Here is an 18,451-nt window from a genome sequence, read left to right as displayed (position 1 = left end):
TTGCATTTATATACTGCTCCATAGCCGAAGCTCTCTGGGCGGTTTACAACAATTAAAAACATTTAAAACAAATATACAAATTTTAAAAATGCATTTTTTAAAAAGCAATTTAAAAACACCTGCTAAAATGCCTGAAGAGGAAAGTCTTGACCTGGCTCCAAAAAGATAACAGTGTTGGCACCAGGCGCATCTCGTCAGGGAGATCATTCCATAATTTGGGAGCCACCACTGAGAAAGCCCTCTCCCCTGTTGCCATCTTCCGAGCTTCCCTTGGAGTAGGCACCCGGAGGAGGGCCTTTGATGTCGAGCGTAGTGTATGTGTGGGTTCATGTCGGGAGAGGCGTTCCATCAGGTATTGTGGTCCCAAGCTGTGTAAGGCTTTATAGGTTAAAACCAGCACTTTGAATTGAGCTTGGAAATGTACAGGCAGACAATGCAAGCAGACCAGAATCGGTTTTATATGTTCGAATCGTCTGGTCCCTGTTACCGATCTGGCTGCGCAGTTTGCACAAGCTGCAGTTTCTGAACTGTCTTCAAAGGCAGCCCCACGTAGAGTGCATTGCAGTATTCTAACTTGGAGGTTACCAGAGCATGGACAACTGAAGCCAGGTTATCCTTGTCCACATAGGGGCATAGTTGGGTGTGAGGCGTCCTTCCCTGGCTCTCCCTGTCAGGTTCCTACCTGCACGTGGCTGCCTGTCACTAGGCACCACCAGGGACTCCACCAGTCCAGACCGCTCTCTCTTATGGTTTCTCTCCCCGCTCTAGCACAGATCTCAACAGATCCCCCTGCTAGGCAACCACCAGTAACGTCCCAATACTAGTATTCCCAGAGACTCTGAATACTGGTATTGTTATTCTCTTCATCGCTGCCACCATTTGTTACAGTTCCCCTTCAGCCTTGGTCATTACCTTACCCTCCCTTCTGGTCTGTGAAACCCCAGCCAAGGATCAGGCCTTTGGTAAACCAAATTAAGTATTTATTACAGATAACAAAGCTAACAAGATTAACAAGATTTCTTCTTAAGGCACATAAGCATATGGTTTTACTCAATACTAATCTGAACTCCACCCCCCTCCTTCTTCACTCTCTCCTGGCAAACAACTCTCTCAAACCCCACCAAGCAATCCACTCTTTTTCTTCTCCCCCACAGATTCGACTCTCACTCTTCCTTTTATACATTCAGCCATTTTAAACACTCAGCCAATCATCTCGCATTCTACTGCCCAGTCACTCCCCCTCCTCTTTCACTCCACTTACCATGTATCTTCTAAAACAACAACACTTACCATATATACATTAATATAGGAACATCACATTGGGCCACCAACAATTTGTACTTGTTGACATAATAGATGTCAACAAGTACAAATTTTATTCAAATAGATCCAGAATGTTTGATGGTGGTTTCTTTTGATAACTGTGTTTCCTTTTGGAGGAAAAGAATTAGGGAGGGGGGTATCTTTTATGTGACAATGGACTCGAAGGTGGACTCAGCACTTATGGGAAGTAACATCTGTAGTGATATACTTCAGGATTCCTCACACACACACACCTGCTCAATCACACAGTGGGCTGTCTTTCTAGTGTGACAGGAAAGTCCCATTGTGCATGTGCAGTGATGAGAACCCTACACTTGTGTTTAACACTTAGCAGGTTACAGCCATGCACCATTTGGGGGGACTGTTAAACTCAAAGTTTCGTTCCAAGCAGCAGTGAATCTTCCTCTTTTTAAGGCCAGTGTGTTCTGGAACATGTTCTGGGAGAACTTTTAATCCACTTTATGCCCAGAAGTTCCCTGCTGCTCGCTGTTCCTTGACTCAGGGAGCTCAGAGTTCAGATAGCAGGTGCCTTGTGGTTTACAGAAGAAGGAAAGGTGTGAATTCCTGCTATCAGTGAATGCAAAACTCACAAGGTGGCACTCTGCTCTGAGGTGGAGAAAACAATGAGTGGTTGTCCACAGGCAATATTATGTGCTTGGATTATGAACTGTGATGACCTATGGAGCAAACTGATAAAATGGAGATAGGCAGGTTTGAATGGTGGGCTGGGAGCAAAGGGGAGTTGGGAAAGCTGGGTCTCAGAGGCCTAACCTGCTAGTTTGGCTGTAGTAAATAGGGCCATGCTTGCTGGTCCAGATAAAAGCCTAATTGATCTGAAGCTCCAAAACAGCTCCAGTCCAGTCTAGGTTGTTTGATGTGCCCTGCATAACCAAAATGAGTACTCACTGCTGAGCAGCTCTCTGCAGCTGAACTGATTCAGACTCCCGAGCATGACTACTCCCTGTCATAAGTAAGCTAAACTGGTGAAAGAATCAACTCTCAGTTAAGGGAAGGCTTGCTTCCACCATGCGCTGGGTGAGTGCCAGCTGTTCAGCCCCACTCTCTAGCCTCAGATCAGATTCCTCACAGTGGGAATTGTTACCTGAAAACTACCAGCAAGGCAAGACTGACCTCCATCATGGGTTGAGAGAGTTCCACCTGTGCAGCACTCTTCATTGCCTCAGAGATCACCTGTGGACTCTGCTGCCTAGTAGACAGAGGCTAATGGGCAACAGCAGGGAAGACAAGAAAGAGGGCAGGAAATACCACCTGAAAAACCCTGGCACCATAGGGACATGGTGTTTTTATTGTGAGAAATACTATCCAACCCCCTGCTCAATTCAGGAATCCAAATTAATTGTTGGATTAAGAAATTGTCCATAATTAAGTTTAAATCACATGTAATGTTTCTTCTGAAATACATTTAAGCATTTTTTGTTCCCTGTGCTCCTTACTTAAATTACCTAGACTGTGTTTGGAAAAGCTACCAAACCCTGCTTTAAGCAGCATGATGCAGCATATTGTATACATCTAATTAATAAGCTTATATAGAGCTGTCACATAATACATTGCTCATATAAACACTAAGAAAGTTCAGCTAGCTGGTTGCAACAGCTTTGGTACAAGGGAATCCCATGTTCTCTAAGTTAGGAACATCAAGTGCACATTTCTAGATATTATTTTATCCAAGAATGCCTTTAGCTGTTTTCATCCACCCCCTCATGTAATTCTTCATTTTTGGTGGCTCTATGTGGTTTGGGACCAAGATAACTGAAAATCCCTACTACATCTTGCACGCAAAGCTACTGCTTCACTTTTAGAAGTATTTTCACAATTAAGAGCCTCATTTCGTCCGCAAGAAGAAATCAAATAATACCCTTTCCTTGCTCCCAGGTGGGATGAAGGAATGGAGCAGAGAGAAAACAATCACATAACCATGTTGTGTCCAGTACCAGCTTTATCACCACCTCTTACAAACAGCTCTCTTGTGGTAGAGAAAACACAGGCTTTGAAGATGATGACCAATGATTCATCGTGTACTTTTTTTCATCTGTAAAGAACTTATTCCTGATATTTAAAGATTCTGTAAATGGAAATACTCACCCAAACTTTGCTCACATCACTAGTTGTAAGTACTTAAGAAGTACTAATATCTATACCATCTGAGTGGAAGGGCACATGCTTTGGGTAGAGAAGGCATGGCTAACCTGTGGTCTTCCAGATGTTGGATTATAACTCCCATTGTCCCCAACTATTGGTCATGCTGGGTTTGTGCAAGGTAGGAGTCCCAACATCTGGAGGACCACAAATTAGTAACCATTGGATAGTATCTCCAAGTTCAGCTAGTTAGTTGTGACGTCCTTCTGCTTTCAAGTTTGTTACAAGTGTACAACTAATGGCATATTCTCTGTTGTACATTTTTAAATCTAAAGGTATCCAGGAAAGAGCTCAAAATTTAATGAGATTTGTGGTACCCCTGTACTATTCCACAATTACCCCACTGTAAAATGACATGTACGTCACATGACACAAGATGAACATGTGATGCCCCTGTAAATATGGTAAGTGCGGGTTTGAGGAGTACATGGGTTGGAATGTTGAAGATCTTCATGTGTGATGATTGGCTGAGCATCTGAAAGTATAAATGAGAGGATGACAGTTGTTCTGGGTTGGAGTTCTGAGAGGGTTTTTTGGAGAGAGTTGTTAGGTGGATTGGATTGGATTTAGGCGGGTAGTGAGGCACGTTATGACTAAGAAATATAAAGAGTAACGCTTCTTATGAAACCACACGCTTGTTGACAGAACCTTTAAGTAATCTTGTTATTCCCTGTGTAAATAAATAGTTCTTGGTTTACCAAAACTCCTGATCCTTAGCTGGGTTTCACAGACCAGAAGGGTGGGTAGGACATATACCAAGGTGGGGAAACAGTATCAATGGTGGCAGCGGTGAAGAGGTAGTGTAACATCAGCAGGTATCCAAAACAACCCAGGGCTGTAATCTTTATAGGAACAAAGATACAGGGAGGTTGAGGCCTGTAAGTGCACCCAGACACAACATAGCAACAGGCCAGGAGGAGACTAAGGCACAGTCTCAAGGCAATACTGTTTACACAGAGTGCCAGGTGGTGGTGCCTAGCAGTGGGATCTTGAGAGATTTGTGCTAGGACCGGTGAGAGAACCATTGAGACCAGGAACCCGAGGTGGGACCAGGACAGCATGGTGACCATGGGAGGGGTCCTGACAGACCACAACTGTGTTAGCTGGAATAATCACCTAGAAAGTATTATTCATAATCTAACAAGAATAAAAGAAACTGCTAATTGGGCCTGTGTCCCATTTAGTCCAGCATCCTGTTCTCATAGTGGCCAATCAGATGCTGATGGAAAACCCGCAAGCAGGACCTGAGTGCAAGAGCACTCTCTTCTTTCTAAGGTTTCCGGCAACTGGTATTCAGAAGCATACTGTCTCCGACTATGGAGGCACAACATAGCCATGACTAGTAGCCATTGGTAGCCTTATCTCCTATGAATTTGTCTAACCCTCTTTTAAAGCCATCCAAGTTGGTGGCCATCACTGCCTCTTGTGGGAGCAAATTCCATAGTTTAACTATGTGCTGTGTGAAGAAGTACTCTTTTGTTTGTCCTGAATCGTCCAACATTCAGCTTCTTTGAGTGTCCATGAGTTTTAGTGTTGAGAGAGAAAAAAATTCTATTCACTTTTTCCATGCCATGTCTAATTTTATACACTTCTATCATGTCACGTCTTACCTTTTCTCTAATAAAATAGCCTCCAATACTGCAACATTTCCTCATAGGGCAGTAGTTCCATCCCCCTGATCATTCTGGTTGCCCTTTTCTGAACCTTTTGCAGCTCTACAATATCCTTTTTGAGGTGAGGAAACCAGATGTGTACACAGTATTCCAAATGTGGGTGCACCATAGATTTATATAATAGCATAATATAATTTAGGACAGGAACATTCTTCATTATATACAGAGCAATTCACATGAGTTTTGACCCACCCTTCAGGAAAATGCTAGTACAGTGATGTGCTGATAGGGAAGAGGTGCCTTGCCTGAAAGACTACTACTTCCTATCCAAACAGGAATTATGATTCTATTAGAACATTAATCTAATCTAGCACAATTTTATTTTCCCTATCAAAAAACGGGATTATGGATTAGAGAGCATAAATATTTGTAGTTCCTTGTTTGAAGGTGCAGGACAGACAAAAGATAGTACTACTTTACACAGCGTATAGCTAAACTACAGAATTCACTCTCACAAGAGGCAGTAATGGCCACCAACTTGGTTTCAAAAGGAGGCAGTATGTTTTGGAATACCAGTTGGTGGAAACAGCAGGAGGGGACTGCTCTTGTGTTTAGGTCCTGCTTGTGTGCTTCCAACCGGCATCTGGTTGGCCACTTTGAGAACAGTATGCTGAACTAGATGGGCCAACCTCCTCTTAGGTTCTTAGTTACATTGCATTGTACTCATAGGACAGTTTGCCTATAACTGTCTTAGTTATGAGCAACCATGCAGGTTCCTGTAAAGAAGATCGTGGCTGCTTTGGTCCTCTTCTGGTCTTACAGGGTAAACTGTGGTTTACCATCCTAGCCCAGGCTCATGGTTTATCTCCCTCAATCAAACCATGAGTGGTAAGCCATAGAACCTTGGCTACACCTCATGATTTGGAGCTAGATATGCTATAAGCCTGGTTCAGACATAACACTAAGCCAAACCAGGGCTTAGTGCACAGTAGCAGGAGTGGCAGAGCAAAAGAGCTATGATCTGGATTTTATCATTTGCACTGCTCTAATTATTCATCTGAAAAGCAAATGTTTTTCAGATGTTTCCCGACTTTCACTGAACACATAACTGGCTCTTTCCTTGTGAACTATTGGCTCTTCTCCTAAGGGGAGGGCAAAAGAAGCAAAGAGCCAATTTGTGTCAAAAAAATACAGATGACACATAACACACTTACTGTGCAATCCTTTGCATGTTTACTCGCAAGCCAAACCGACAAGATTTCAACAGATCCCATTATCTAGTATGAAGATTATGATTCAATTTGACTAAATAAATACTGCAAACCCATCTTCCAATAAGGTTCTTCCGGTAGCAGATTAACAAGAGTACTGCTATGCAGTTCTTTGAAAAAGCACTTTAGTATTGCAGTCAATACAGATGATTTTAAACAATCTTTTGGCAGTTATGGTAATTTAAATGCATCATTTTAGTTTTTGTTTATAGAAGAGGGGTACAACTATGGAGAGGCTATATCTGAGGTCTAATGACTCCAGTATTTAAGAAGAGATTTTTTACTTATTCATATTTGTTTCCCACTCAAAATCTACTTTGAAAATCACACTGAGAACTAGGATTATTTTCTAAAGGAACTGATAAACCTGTCATAAATCTGATTAAGGAAGCTCCCTAGGATAAATATAACTCTTAAGGGTCATCTCACTGGTTTGTGACATGCTTTAATACTCATATTTACAATACCTTTCATTCAGAGAATTCAATAAAATTTTAATGGCCACACAAGCCACATAATGAGAATCAAACAGAGTAAAAGGTTAAAGGCTTAAAAAAAGTTTATTTATACAATATGTTAGCAGAAAGCACGTCAAATAAGGATGGTAAGATAGGTATGTTTCTAAAAGCTCTCAAGATAACAAACACTTATTGTGAAGTTCACATATACATATTTCATTGTCTCTTCTGAACAAGAAACATCCACTTATCTGATGGGGAAAGCAGCAGGGTTTTAAACAAGGAGCACTGTGCCCCCACAAGGCACCAGCATGCCACAATTGGTCAAACATTCCTCATTTGCTCACCATCTCATTTGCCCCTCTCTTCCTCCTTCAAGCCAAAAAGGGGCAGCTAGAGGAATTCAAGGCACTCATCCCAGTGCTGCCAGCGCAGGGAACATCCTGTACAACAATACAATACTGCAGGACTGTTGCTGGGCAGTGAATGCACATCCTTGGTCAAAGATGTGGAATGAGATGGCAACTCTTGTGTGTTCATTTGAGATGCATCTGTAAATACCTTAGTTCTACCAAGATATCAGAATGTGAAAGGTACCTTAGAAAGACTGCACTCTTTTGTTGCTGTTTAGCCATTGTGTTTTAGTGTTAATTTACCGGTAGTTTTCTGGAAGTGAATGGTTTGACATATCCCATGAGATCAGCCACTGCTCAAACAGATTTTCAGCCAGAATTCACAGTAGAACAACTTTCCCTAAAAAGAATTGTGGTTTCCCCATTAACTGGTAGCATATATGATGCATTAAGAGAATTTGCTAAAATACCTTACTTAAAACAGGGACCACAGTTAACACTGTCAACTCTTGAAGTATGGGATGGTTCACATTAAAACTCAAAACTTCCCTCATAATACCATCTAGATTAAAAAGCTTGATATTGCACTGTTATACTTCAGCTGTCAACTCTCATTCCAAGGACTTATGAAACTGTAAAAAAGTAAACTTAGCCATTTTGTGCAGTCTTCAGCATTGCATCCGAGTAGTTGGAATTTGCAAAACCTTCATTACAACTACAGTAGCCTAAGCACAGTGGAATTTCTGCCCAGCTGCCTTCCTTATACAGTACAGAAACTGATTGTCCAAGTCTTCAACCTTCACACTTTGAGCTTTCTCTTCTGGTCAAAGTAGGCATCAAATCTTGAGAGTGCATAGTCCTAAGTGAGATAAAACATATTACAGTTGAAGGTACAGCCATTCTGTATGCTGACCCAATTCCGGAGCAATTAAAGAAAGCCACACTAATGCATTTCATACAAGGTGTTAGAAAAAACTACCAAAAGCCCCAACTTTACTTTTTGTGATCGAACTGATCTAATTTACTAATAAAACCAAAGTAATGCTAAAAAAACAGGAGCTTGCCTTGAATACAGCTGTGTCATGCCATTAAAACCTGACTGCTGTAACATGAAAACAAAGGATAACTATATTTACATTTCAACTCAAAGCTTTGCCATACATTACAAGCACACTTTTGTAGTCAAAGAGCAATAATATGGGAGAAATCAAAATGATACCAGTGAGTTTACTACTGTTAACTTGAGATAATTGAAGCAAGGCAGCTGTAGTGTTGATGGACCACTCTTTCAGGTGTCAAGTTCAGCATATATAAAGGCAGGGAGAGGGATCTCTTGCCCTTGGAAGATGCCCATCTGGTCCATTTAGGCCTTTCCTCCTTGGCCCTAACTCTCCTCCTCACTTTCTGTGCTCGCTTCTATCTCCCCAGCCAGCACAGAAATGCAGCAAATTCAGGAGGCTTTAACTCTTTATCCTCTAGTGTGGTTCTAATATAGAACAGGGATCCTGTATCTGCAGTTTACATTGGGAAAAAACCTACCGTTAGAGAAAATGGGAGATTTTCACCCAATGCAAGTTGCAGGGGTACATGTATATCTATCTATCCACACCCGCTCACCCATTCATGTACATATGTGTACGCCTTGCCGTCACCCCTTTTGGCTCTGATCCTTAATACATTATCCTGAGGAAATGCGGCTCTTGGAAGGCGGAAGTTCTGCACTCTTGCATTAAGGTCTTGGTGAAATACAGGAGCCAGTAATGTTTAACAAAAATTAATACTGGCTGGCTGGCGGTTAAACTGAATGCTGTACATACAAGGTAGGCTTGGGAGAGTTTAAATATTAGGCACAGGAATATATCTGACATGGACATAGTTATTACCCTGTTGAGTATGCCAAGCATTTAAAGGAAGTTTGAAGACAGTCTCTTCAAAAGACATACCATGTATCCAAACTCAATAGATGATATCTTTGCCTGTATAATGGACCACAGACCCCAGAAGAAATGTGATGCAAGGGCAAACCTGTGAAGAACATACACAATGTAATGTTTTTACATGTTCCAGTATATAAAGAAGATCCTGCTTTCAGGCTTCTCATAGACATCTGGTCGGCCACTATGAGAACAGGATGCTGGACCAAATGCACCATTGGCCTGACGCAAGGCGCTTACGTTCTTATTCAATCTTGCTTCTTTTGAACAAAATGTAGTAGTTTTATTTGTTATGTAAACAGACTGTTAATATTCTGAATGGCATATTTCAACTTTTCACCCATACAGAAACATAAGAAATGCAACTTCCTCAAGAAGGGCAACTCAGGATGTGTTCTGACCCTATTCCTGGAATGGCTTATTGATTGTAGAAAATGTATGCCCCATCCTTCCAGTGCATTCACACTGCTCAGGGAGGCTTACAACAGTTAAAGCACAGTAATAAAAATGAAGGAAAAGTATAAAAACAGAAACAAGCTCAGCAGATAAACTATCTAAAAGTGAAAGTCTATCACATAAAAATCATCTGCCCTGCATGCTTGCCTAATAAGGTAAGTTTTAATTAGTCAGTGAAAAAATGGGAGGTCCAAATAGATCTCATGGGGTAAGGTATTCCAAAATAGTTCATTTCATGATTGAATGTCTAGAAGCTACCCTACATCTTTAAGGGAGACAAGTGGAAACCACATGAACTATTATCCAAAATCATTTGTCCTGGCTAGTTAAAGCTCATGCTCTACCTGTTTTCAGAACATCTACTCTGATCTTCAGAACCAAAACAGAACCAGGCTAACCAGTGTTTAAGATCACATCCATTATTCATTTTGGGGCATTTCTAGCTCTAAACAGACATTCAAGGTGTTGATTTTCTTTAAACCCTAAACGGCTTGGATCCAGGATATCTTGGAGACCATTTTCTCCCATACCAGCCTACCTGTGCCTTAAGATCTATTGGAGAGGCTGAGGCATGATTGGTTGGCCTTAGAAGGCTTTCACTGTGGGTGCACCCAGATTTCAGAGCACAGGCTAGATTAAATGCTGGTAAGATCTCTTAAGGCAGCGTGTACAATCTACATTTCAATTGAAAGCTAGGATTCAGCAACAGTATCACATATAGTAAATTCAGAATGAAGACAGAGGTTACCTATTTACTTCAATCAACATTTCTTCTTCTATTTTGGATTTATCTTCATTGCTCAGGTTTTCAAACCCACTTTGAGATGCAGCTAGATAACTGGAGATGAAGTGAAGCTAAAAAGCACAGGAAGTAGTCAGAACAGCAGCTCAGTAATTTGTGCTAATGCAAATAGGTAGCTTCAGTTTTTAAAGCATTAGTACAGTTCCAAAACAGCTTCAATACCTGCAGTGACATTATTCATTTTTGGCTTAATATTTGTATGAGGCCAGAAAAGTTTCCCAATGCCTAAACAAAATAAATTGATTTGATGTTTCAATGAGAAAGCAATGATTAATTAGCTATGTATGAAATGGGACACAAGTATTAAGGTTAACAAAATATATCATGAACAATGTAATAAAGATAGCTGCCCCCCCCCCGGCTCTGGATGCTCTTGAAAATTCAAAAAAAATATTCAAGAGCACGTAAGATTTTGGGGCTACTCTGGAGCAAAGTAAGCTGCTGCACCTGAGGTCATGTTATAAAATGTTACAAGGTAGCCAATGTTAAGAAACCAAATTTGTTAAGTTGTAAAGTTAAAGGTGAAGATACATGGTGACATCTAACTGCCTTGTCTGCAAGTGAAATGGACTTCTGCTCACACAGTAAGAGCTCCCCCCTCCTTGCCTCACCTTTGCAGGCCCCCCAAAATCTGCTCTGGAGGGTTGGATGAAACCTCTAGAGCAGACTGGGGACCTGCAAAGGAGAAGAGAAGAAAGGGAAGCCCAGATGACGTCTGCTTGTGCAACACTGGCTACAATAATCTGCAGTCTACACTCTGAAAAGGAATGCCGTTCACATCATTAGATTTAGAAATGAAATTGAATTTGAAGTTAGAGGGCCTCAAGGTTCAAGGTAACTGTGGCTGTAATGAATATCTAGCACTTACAGAAAATTAAAATACTTTCTTGATAGCAAACGTATGCAGTTATTCTGTTTTTTTTCTTCCTCTGTCAGGTAACAGGTATGGCATGTAATCTTTCCCTTTTGTGACTTCACCATTTACAGAAACTCAGAAAACTAATTCACCCATGACATGTGAAATCTTAAAATCTGATCTGATGATAATTCTGTATTTTAATTATGCTATGTAATAGTTATGTAAAAATTGTTATGTTTTAAAACCTAATAAAAAAAATTATTGCTTACCTGTTGCTTCTTTGAGGGATACTTCAGGAAGTTTGCTTTGAAGAATGGGTATTTTTCATAAACATAGTCATACATCCATTCGCAGAAATGATTTCCAATGTCAAACCCTCTAGAGTGAAGAGTATTCAGTATGTAAGGACATGTTTTATGTTTTTTAAAACATCCCTTGTTTCCAAATCAACATTTAGTGACTGCTTATTATTTGTCCACAACCATAGCAATAGAGGTTGAAGTAAAAAGGTATCATTTAGCATGTGCAGCAGCAGCTTTTCAACACAGATGTCAGTGGCTGAATCTGGGATCTTCCACATACAAAGCATATGCTCTACTATGGAGTGACAGCAACTTCTTATAATAAGTTCAGCTATCTATGAAGTAAAACCAACCGTCTAATTCATACAGTTTACCTTGACTGGCAGGGTGTTCTTGCAGTCTCTTGGCCAGAAAATCTTTCAGCCCTTATGTAAGAGAGCTGATTTTAAAGTGTGTAAAATAATTTCCCTATACATGTTCCCATACAGCCACTGTCATTTACACCTGGTCAGAAACAACTATTTGTGCAGTTATTAGCACACCAGGAATCCATTGCTTGGTTAGCACATAAGCTAGCATGGCATATATTGCTGCAGGTGTTAGGAACAGACAGCCTGACTTAAAATGCTACACTGGCCCCTAAGAACCCAGCAGATTAAAAATTGTGCTATTTTATTTACTAAAAAGAAGCCCTGTGTCACTTTTAAGTTTGTTGAATGTCCAACTGAATTTGGGACATTACAAATGCCAAGAAGGAGCTTCAACATAAGTTTTATCGAAACTTCAGATGGAAGATCGCCTGGCATTTTGTTTGCTTGCAGGAAAAAAACTCATGTAACAGGTTGCACTATATTTACAAGGTGTGGAAAAAAACAGACTGGACCCTAAATTTTTATTCTGTTTCAAGCATTTGTCACAAGTGAGCTGTCAACTGTTTTCAATGCTACTAGCTAAATAGAAAAACAAACCTCTGTACAATCAAAATGTAGCCTTGGCTTAGTTGTCATTCTGGACCAAGCTAGTTTTGAACCTTATCCCCATTATCTCGATTTGTATACAAGCCCATTGATACTTGCTGTAACATAGCAGCATCCTGCTGCTATGAGGATCTCCTCATCCTATATATCTGCTTTAGCTATGGCATTGTGGTAGTGGTTTCGGTTTGTTCCGCTACATTTTAAGAGGCGCCTTTGACTCTTATTTGTAACCAGAGAAGCCAAATCCCTTACTATCAGGAAAGCTATATGCTGAGTTCTGCCAACTTTTCCAGGCATGAAAGAATCATCCATCACCACTTGCTTCCTTGGGCAGCACTTTAGTTGTACAACAGAAAACAACTGCTGAAGCAACAGAACTGACTGCTGTTACAGTGATCTGCTACATAAGGCTGCCAGTTGTGAACTTGTGCCAGCATCAAGATCATAGACTCCAATTCTGAGGTTAGCAAAGCAGTTCACAGGATTAGACTACCAAGTTAAAAAAAAAGGTAACACAAAAATCCCACAACCATCACTTGGCTTAATACTCTGTTCAGAAAGAACCACATAAAACTCCTGCAGACTGTGCTAACACATCCACCAACTGACAAGTTTCAGTGGAAGTTATTCCTCTAACATACCATCCAGGTACTGCTGATAGTGTATGTTAGAGGAAACCAAAGATGCTATAGCTATATTTTACTAACAGAAGGCCAGTTCATGCGGGCAATTTTTGATGCTACTTTGTACCACAAACACATTCGATATACAACTTTACAAGCAAACACTTTTTCAATATCATTCCAACATTTATCAAAGTAGTCTCATCTTCAACTGCTAGATGCAGATGCGAAGAGTTATTTTATTAGATGTGGGCAAACACTGGCAATCTTGATGAATCAAGAGCAGACTCAAAGGCAGATACAGTTGAGCAGAACTATTTAAGGATTTTTGAGCTTGCATTTTCATTTATTAAAACCACAAAGGTCCAGCATTTACCTGTAATTGTAGCTGCTGTACTCAAAGTCAATAAGCATCAGTTTTTGCTTCTCAGAATCCTCTCTGCCTTCAAGCAGCAAAATATTTCCTGGAAGGAGGGAGGGGAAGAGAGATATAAAGTAATAAGCACTGGTAGAGACTGAAATGACTTATCCCTGCCACTATACATCTTAAGGTCCATTTCCTGGGCATGCTAAAATGTGATGGAATGTTGGGAACTTGCTTTAGCACAACACTGTCAATGCCATATTACTTTATCACAATACTATTTATTAGATTTATATCCCACCCTCCCTCCCAGTAGGAGCCCAGGGGGCAATATAAGCAGGTCCTGTGGTATGAAGGCAATTGGGCTACACAAAATGACTCCGATATTGCCCAAATTATTCTCCACCTTTTCCTGCAACATAAAGATGACACAGTTTACATAACCACCCAGCCCTCCTCACTCCAGCCTTGACTTCCCCAGAAACAAAGTTCTACAGTGTAAACTGAATACTACCTCAACTATGACATCATTTACCTCAAACTGATTTTACTTTGTAACAAGACCACATGTCATCCTTTTCCTGCAAGGTATTCAAACAAAGTGTTACATTTACAAAATAATGCACGTGTTATGCTACCTTCTTGGCAGTCATTATGGCAAAACACAACTGGAGATGGAGTAGCTTCAAGCATGGACCTGGAAAAGAAAAAGTTGAACTAAATAGCAGTTTTAACATCAACTCTTTGCTCGCTTAAGTAGTAAGAGAACAGCAATAAAATACTATGTTGAAATGATGACGCAAACAGGATTATAAAAAATTTCTCCACCTCTTGCAGGCAGGTCACTCTGCCACCTGTCTCTACTGAAGTAACTCAGAGGGACCAGTCATTACAACCCTCTTAGTCAAAAATCCCCCAGTTGTGTGTCTGCTGCAGCTGGCCTTTCCTGTGGCTACCCCCACTCCTAGGAGAAGGCAAAGCACTGGCAACAAGAGTACTTCATGTAGGTACTTGCTGGCTTTCCTTCCCACACCCTAGGAACAGTGCTTGTACAACAGCGTTGGTCTGGCCTGGAGGACTTGGAAGATTATAATATACCTAATTCCTTCCTCTCTCCCTTGTGTAAGCATATTGCAGATGCTTTGTGGGTTTTGGTGGTGAAGAGAAAACATGTACTGCCTCCAAATGTTTTTTAGCAAGCCTACATTCTGCCATGGAGACTACCAAAGTTTTTTTGCTGTTTGAGTGTAGACAGCCAAATTGAATTAGAATACAGATGTTTTGCCAGGAGTCTCATGTTGAAGAATGTTCATGTCTAAGGTATCCAACCATTTATCTCACTCAGTAGAGAAGTGGGTTAAGACTTTTTATTATCATCACAGTATGGAACTCCAATTACCTTAGTTACCTCTATTGATCGAGTGTGCAATGGACTATAGATACAAAACTCTGCAAAAGTGACCAAGCTTGCTGAAATGTTCTGACGAAGCCCAATGAATGCTAGACCATCAACTGACATTGACTATGTTTGAATCTCATCATGTGGCCTACTAAAAAAATAACTTCTAACTTCCAAACCAAACTATCAGAAAACAGTTGTTTGAATCAGCTGCAATGTAATTATATCCTTAGACGTTTAAGTAATATTTACTGACAATGTTAAAATGCAGGTCAAAGAAGTGCTTATTATTTTAGTTATGTTTGAAGACTTTTTCAGTTGATCACATGGAAGTTGTAGCACAAACATAAATTATCAAGAGCTAGAACACTACCGTAGGCTTTTCATTTCTTGAGGCAGGTTGTAACTGAGGATCTTGTTCAGTTTTCTAACACGTGAGTCCCTGGTAAACTTGATTCTCATCACCTGGTTTAAGTACCTGCACCAAGATTTTGTTGACCAGTTAGTATTTGTGAGACAAGAGTTTCCTCCCCTCTCCCCATAACCATCCCAAATAAATTATAGGATAATACAGATGGAGAAATTTTATTTGTATAGGACTTTCTGGCAATCCCAAATTAGCACAAGGAAAGATACCTTCCACACTATCATAAAAGGACACATGCTTCCAATAAACTCCCTCCTTTGAATTTAAATAAGAGGCATTATACTTAAAGATTCTTAAGTGTCATATTAAAAACAAATACAATTGCTTACTTTTCCATGGTTCCAAAGAGCCACTTAGGTTCTTTATTAAACGGCATTTTCATACCATTAAACCTAGCCATTTTCTCAGCTATTTCTGCTGATATATCAGGCAAGCCTAGTTCCTCCGTGTCCAGCTTCCTGCTCTGAAACACATATAGCATGGTAGATATTAATTATGAGGAATACATGTCTTGGAAATTTCAAATCAATTTTGTTGTTAAAACAACCCATCTGTAATGGCAAAGAACAAATTAGGAATCTAGAAAATGAGTGGCGCACGTTTCTGATTTTTGTTCATCACTACTATAGTTTACCACAGGTTTCTCTTCCACTGGGTAAGGCACAGCACATTCTGTTCCATTTAGTTAGGTGCTGTAAAGAGTTAAAACCAGAAAACCTGAGACAACAGCTTCCATTCTCTATGTGCCAAATCTAATTATAGCACCAAATTACAGAAAGCTATTGCTACACGCTAGTAGATACTTTACTCCCACATTTGTCTTTGTTAGCAATCTAGTGATGACAATAATGTTAAATTACAACTACCACCATGCTAATAATTGGCACTCACAGGTATGAATTCCTCCAGACGGCCTTGTGGAAAGATTCCATAGAGCTTTGGCCCAAGAGCTCTCTCTGCAAGAATGGCAAACATAACGCTCTCCAGAACCACAGCTTCTGCACCCTAAAGAAAACAAGGAAACCGAAACTGGTAATATATAGGTCTTCAGGTGAGTCACAAACAAAATTTACATTTTGGAATAAGAGTTAATTTACAACTATCAACTAGATTCAGGTACAGAATACTGCAGTACACTCTCCCCTCAAAAGGCTTGCCCAATCTTATGAAACTTGCAATACGGCACATAAGACTTTGCATCACCTTGCTATCCACTTGCTAGTGGAAGTGTACTAATTTTCTCTGGAGTGCATCTTTGAAGTTCATCACAGCTTACCATCCTAGCTTTAGGAAAGGATGATTTAGCTTTACTTTTAGGTTAACCAATCATAATAGAATTTCTTACTAACTACCTGATGACCAATTAGGTTGTAATGCCAGATGCCATTCAGAAAATGAGAAGTGGCTTTTTTTTAAAAAAAGTACCAGCCAAGTCTAAAAACCAGAATTTTATTATATGATAGTTAACGACCCCTCTTGTTTGCCTATACAAGCTTCTGTCAACCTGGCATCCTCCAGATGTTCTAGACTACTATTCCCATCAGCCCCATCTAACATGACTGGTTATGTCAACCAGGATTGCCTTTTTAGTCTCACAAGCCAGATCTTTGTCAGAATCAGTATTATGGGCAAAATTTGACAGGAGGGTTGTCCCACCTGCCTCTCAAAATACCCCAATGCAGGGTTCCCAAGCACTTGACAGCCAGCTGGATGGTGGGCACATGGGAACCCAGCCAAAAGGATGTTGCTAGCCCTATGCTTACACAGTACATTGGAAAACAGCAATCACAGGGTTTGCAAAGCACCTTTTTTGCCTTCCCTAGGGGTTGGTGGGGGAAAACCTGTTTTTTACAGGCAGTGGTGGCAGGCCAGGAACAAAGGGGAGAAAGAAGCTTCCTTCTGTTTTGTTGCCCCTGTTGTCCCTGCTATGGGAAGCACAAGACAGAAACCTGCATTTTACAGGCTTTCTTGGCTGTGTGCGCCTGTTCCCTGAGCAGAATTTAACCTGTTCGAGTGACCTCAAATTATTGAAAAGTGAATATGGTTTGGGGGAAATGGCCTCGCAGGCCAAACTGGACCCACTGGTGGGGCAAGATCACCCCATAGGCCAGAGGTTCCCCACACCTGTGTTAAAACTATAATGCAAGCCTCACTTATCGAGGAACTAGGAGTGTCTTTAACTGTCCCACACCTGACATCACATATGATGTCAGGTGTAGAGCAGCTGGATGTGACTGCAGAGGAAAGGGCCTCACAGGCCAAATTAGGACCTCCGCTAGGCTAATTTGACCAATGGCCCGGAGGTTCCCATCACTGTTCAAGAGAAAGGGTTTTTTCTGTCTACGAAATGATCTGAGTAACACCCAGGCTATGGTCTGAAGGCACATAAGGCCAGCTCCCTGCTGAAGCTAAGTAGGGTCAGGTTTGGTCAGTGCCTGGATGGGAGACCTCCTGGGAACCATATGTAAGCCGCCTTAGGTTTCAATCATAAAAAGAAAGGCGGGGTTAAATGTAATAAATAAATAAACTGGGTAAGAATCTTACCCTGTACAGTCAGGCTACCTATGCTGAGGTTTTTTCCATTAACCAAACTATCTTAATATGTATCTGCATTCATTAACTTTGTTGTTGTTATGTGCCTTCAAGTCGATCACAACTTAAGGTGACCCTATGAATCAGGGTCCTCCAACAGCATCTGTCGTGAACCACCCTGTTCAGATCTTGATTGTGTGCATTGTACAACTCCGGACTCTCATTTCGCATCTGTGCGCATCAGCCTCTGAGCTTCCTTTTGGTTTTGACCCAGCTGCATCATTAGTCACAGCGCTACTCGTACTTGTCCTTGTTCTTCCCCAGTAGCTTGGCGAGTACCTTCTGACCTGGGGGTCTCATCTCATGTTGCATTTTAGATACTCTGTTGATAGGGTTTTCATGGTAAGAGGTATTCAGAAGTGGTTTACCATTGCCTTCCTCTGAGTTTGGATGCATCTTAGTCTGGTGTCTCAGCTCTGACCATTCCGCCTTGGGTGCCCCTACTAGGAGTCTAGTCTCTTGGTCTAGACTCTTGACAGCACTGGTCTCAGCTTCTTCAACACTCTCAAACCCCCTCACCATGTTAAGGTATGAATCCTAG

At 40.9% G+C, this 18,451-nt stretch overlaps 1 protein-coding gene across 4 annotated transcripts in view; it reads right to left on the bottom strand.

Moving 5' to 3' along the window:
• Positions 1-6,905: 6,905 nt before the first annotated feature.
• CHKA (choline kinase alpha) overlaps positions 6,906-18,451 on the bottom strand; it is a 31,667-nt gene continuing 20,121 nt past the window's right edge. For all 4 annotated transcript variants that reach the window (XM_061609975.1, XM_061609976.1, XM_061609977.1 and 1 more), the window contains 9 exons: positions 16,210-16,323; positions 15,648-15,781; positions 15,265-15,369; positions 14,131-14,189; positions 13,505-13,592; positions 11,496-11,604; positions 10,314-10,420; positions 9,119-9,200; positions 6,906-8,034 (listed from right to left, as the gene is read on the bottom strand). In XM_061609975.1, the coding sequence (XP_061465959.1) occupies positions 7,975-8,034; positions 9,119-9,200; positions 10,314-10,420; positions 11,496-11,604; positions 13,505-13,592; positions 14,131-14,189; positions 15,265-15,369; positions 15,648-15,781; positions 16,210-16,323 (858 nt within the window). In that variant the 3' untranslated portion in view covers positions 6,906-7,974. The remainder of the gene's footprint in view (positions 8,035-9,118; positions 9,201-10,313; positions 10,421-11,495; positions 11,605-13,504; positions 13,593-14,130; positions 14,190-15,264; positions 15,370-15,647; positions 15,782-16,209; positions 16,324-18,451) is intronic.

The sequence above is a fragment of the Rhineura floridana genome, chromosome 2 (genome assembly GCF_030035675.1).
Source record: "Rhineura floridana isolate rRhiFlo1 chromosome 2, rRhiFlo1.hap2, whole genome shotgun sequence".
NCBI classification, from domain to species: Eukaryota; Metazoa; Chordata; class Lepidosauria; order Squamata; family Rhineuridae; genus Rhineura; species Rhineura floridana.
This window is presented reverse-complemented; position numbering and strand designations above follow the sequence as displayed.